A 2,769-nucleotide genomic window follows, 5' to 3' on the forward strand; every position below is an offset into this window, starting at 1 on the left:
GGGCATGGCTGTGGGACAGGGCTCCATGGCATGGCACGGGCCCCCAGCAAACCCAGCGTTCCTGCTTCCAGCAACCGGGGACCCAGAAATGCTTGGTGAGGGGTGCGAATGAGGGGGGTCTGCATGCACTTGGTACTCGGTCCCCATTTCTCAGCAGAGCCCTCTCCGTGGTGACCCCACCATCTCTGCAGGCTGCATGTTGCTCTTTCCAAGGCAGAGCAGCAGCACTTTAGTGCTTGGTCCATACAGTAACCACAGAAATACTAGAGAGCGGGCGAGCAGCCCAGTTAATTGATATCAAAGCGACTGAGCAGGTAATTAAATATTTATGGGGTGATGAATGTGACTCTCCCTGCTTTAACCTCTAAGCCTGCTTCAGTCTTGGGCTCCACTTACTATGTCTTTGTGCCGTTGTCGTACCAGATGTAAAATGAGGATAAATTGCTGCCAGACCAGAAGAGCAGAGTCCCAGGAGTGACTGCGTCAGGTTTTCGGAGCAGAGCAGGATGGATGCTCTCTGGAGGCAGGGGGACGGGGAAGGTGAGGCAGGTGTCTACAGAGACACTACAAAATGAGCAGGGAGGGGAAGCTATCCTTGCTCTTGGCCAGAGTGGTGAGGTTTTCTACCCAGTCCCAAGCCATGGAGAGGATCTTGAGCTTGGTGAGCGCCTGGGATTGTGTTTGTGTGGTGCCAGATGCCCGGGTGTATGATACCCCGTCAGCAGAGCACGAGGGGAGACTGGTGGTGGTTTGAGTTCCCAGAATGGTTTAATGTCACAAAGTCCAATGTAAGCGTTGCTCAGCTGCAGACGGAGACGGTGCCTTTTTACACCCAAAGCGGTTCTGGCCCGTATAGAGCTGCCAGCGAAATGTGACTGCTGGTTTCCAATCAAGTGAAGGGCTGGCTGGATTTTTTTTTTTTTTTTTTTTTTTTTTTTTTTTTTTTTTTTTTTTTTTTTTTTTTTTTTTTTTTTTTTTTTTTTTTGTTCTATGGGAAGAGCTTGGAGTTGGACCAAACAAAAACCTAAGGGAAGAGCAGTGACTATGCTGCTTGGCTATGAAACCCTGGGGACAGGTTATGAAACACTGGCTCACAAGGGGGTGTTTTGGCTTGGTAGCCAAAAGATGTTGCCTAGCTTTGCTCTGGACCCAGACCTGCCATTTCTGCGAGCAGGTTTCCTCCAGGCTGGTGTTTTGACCTAGGTGGAGATTTAAACACCTCGTTTGTTAGGTGGTTTCCCAGCAGACACAGCAGCACAGACCACTGCTGCAACCCTGGGACCTTCTCCCTGTCTGCCATCGAGGAGTGACCTGCACTGCGAGCTGCTTTGGAAGGAGCATCTCCCGGTAGAAGTTTTGGAGGAAGAAGCGTCTAATCGGTAGAGGTTTGGCAGAGCCTCTTTATTCCAAAAGGCAGACAGCTAATCGGCTCGTGTGTCACTTAGCAGGCAGAAAGCCCTTGGCGGGCTCCTGGCAGCGCTGAAGGTCAGTGGGGAGGTAATGAAGCAAGGGACTCGCATCTGACTGCTGCCTCCCGTTCACTCATTATCTCCCAAGCTCAAAGCCGGCACGGTGCTGCCTCGTCGCAGGCCCGATGCTGAGCTGCCCAGCGGCCATCTCCTCCTCCTGTCCTGCAGAGGTGTAGTCAGGGGAGCTCCATCTCCCAGCTCGGCTTGCTGGGGTGACATCTGTGTTTTTATAAGCCTTTGAAGCCCGCTTTGTCTGGTCGCTGAATTCTCCCGAGATGGCTGTGCTGCTCAGAGCTTTCATCAGTTCCCTGGGATAGCGCTGCAAAAAGAAGGGGAGAGGGTGAGATAGAGGCAGGGAGGAGCTATTGATCTGCTTCCCCAGGAAACAAAACGGTCTCTCCTTACCCAGGAGGAAGGGGGCTGCAGTGAGTGAATGAAAAGTAAGATGTGCTTGGACAGGAGCATGTCCCATCACAGACAAACAGCATCACGTACATGGCCAAGATGGACTTGCCTTGATTCCACGCAGAGCCAAGTTGTGGCAGCCGTAGGTGATAGTCAGCTGGACTTCTCTGTTCTTGCAGGTAGAGGCACCGTAGTCGATGCTTTGAATACAGCTCTCAGCTACTCAAATTGCCGACAGCTTTCCCAGTTTGCCTTCTGCCCTTTGCAGCCTCCAGGTAGGACAGTGCTGGCTGGCTCTGTCCCATCACTCACCTCTCGCTGCTCTGCTTCCTCTTCCAGGTCCCGTATCATGCCCAGATAGGACACGGCCAGCGTGAGAAGCATCCCAAGACAGCTGCTCCAAGGGGTTGAGCTCCAGAGGTTCCTCGGCTTTCTCCAGCAGCGCGTGAAGGAGAAGGGCTGGGACAGCCCCACGCGTGTGGTGTCCAGCCGCTGCCCACAGCTCTTGCGGGGATGGATTCCAAAGGTAACGTCCGAAGCGGAAACAAACCTGATGTCAAGGCCCCGACCTCCGGCAAGCCAGAAAAGCCCAACCCTGCACCTGCCACGAATGCAGACAAGAAGGAGATCCCCAAAGAGCAGCCAGCTCCTGCCACCGCCACCTCTGCCACCAAGAAGGTGGGAGGTGACGCTGCCGTCGTGAACAATCACAGCAACCTGAAACCCAGCTCCGCCGCCACAGAGACACAAGAGGCCACCGGCCAGTCCCCTGACTCTGACCACAAGGGAAACGGCTCCGAGGAGTCACCAGGCAGCATCTTTGACAACATGAAGCCCTTGATCATCGTTGGAGGAGTGGCGGGGGGGGGGCCCGCCGGGGGTGTGGGGGGGGGGG

General features: G+C 54.4%; 1 protein-coding gene across 1 annotated transcript in view; it reads left to right on the top strand.

The window, feature by feature from the left end:
- The first annotated feature begins 2,387 nt into the window (after positions 1-2,387).
- CEND1 (cell cycle exit and neuronal differentiation 1) overlaps positions 2,388-2,769 on the top strand; it is a 511-nt gene continuing 129 nt past the window's right edge. The window contains exon 1 of the mRNA XM_010135235.1: positions 2,388-2,730. Coding sequence (XP_010133537.1) covers positions 2,388-2,730 — 343 coding nt within the window. The remainder of the gene's footprint in view (positions 2,731-2,769) is intronic.

The sequence above is a fragment of the Buceros rhinoceros genome, unplaced genomic scaffold, assembly GCF_000710305.1.
Source record: "Buceros rhinoceros silvestris isolate BGI_N320 unplaced genomic scaffold, ASM71030v1 scaffold29444, whole genome shotgun sequence".
Lineage (NCBI taxonomy): Eukaryota > Metazoa > Chordata > Aves > Bucerotiformes > Bucerotidae > Buceros > Buceros rhinoceros.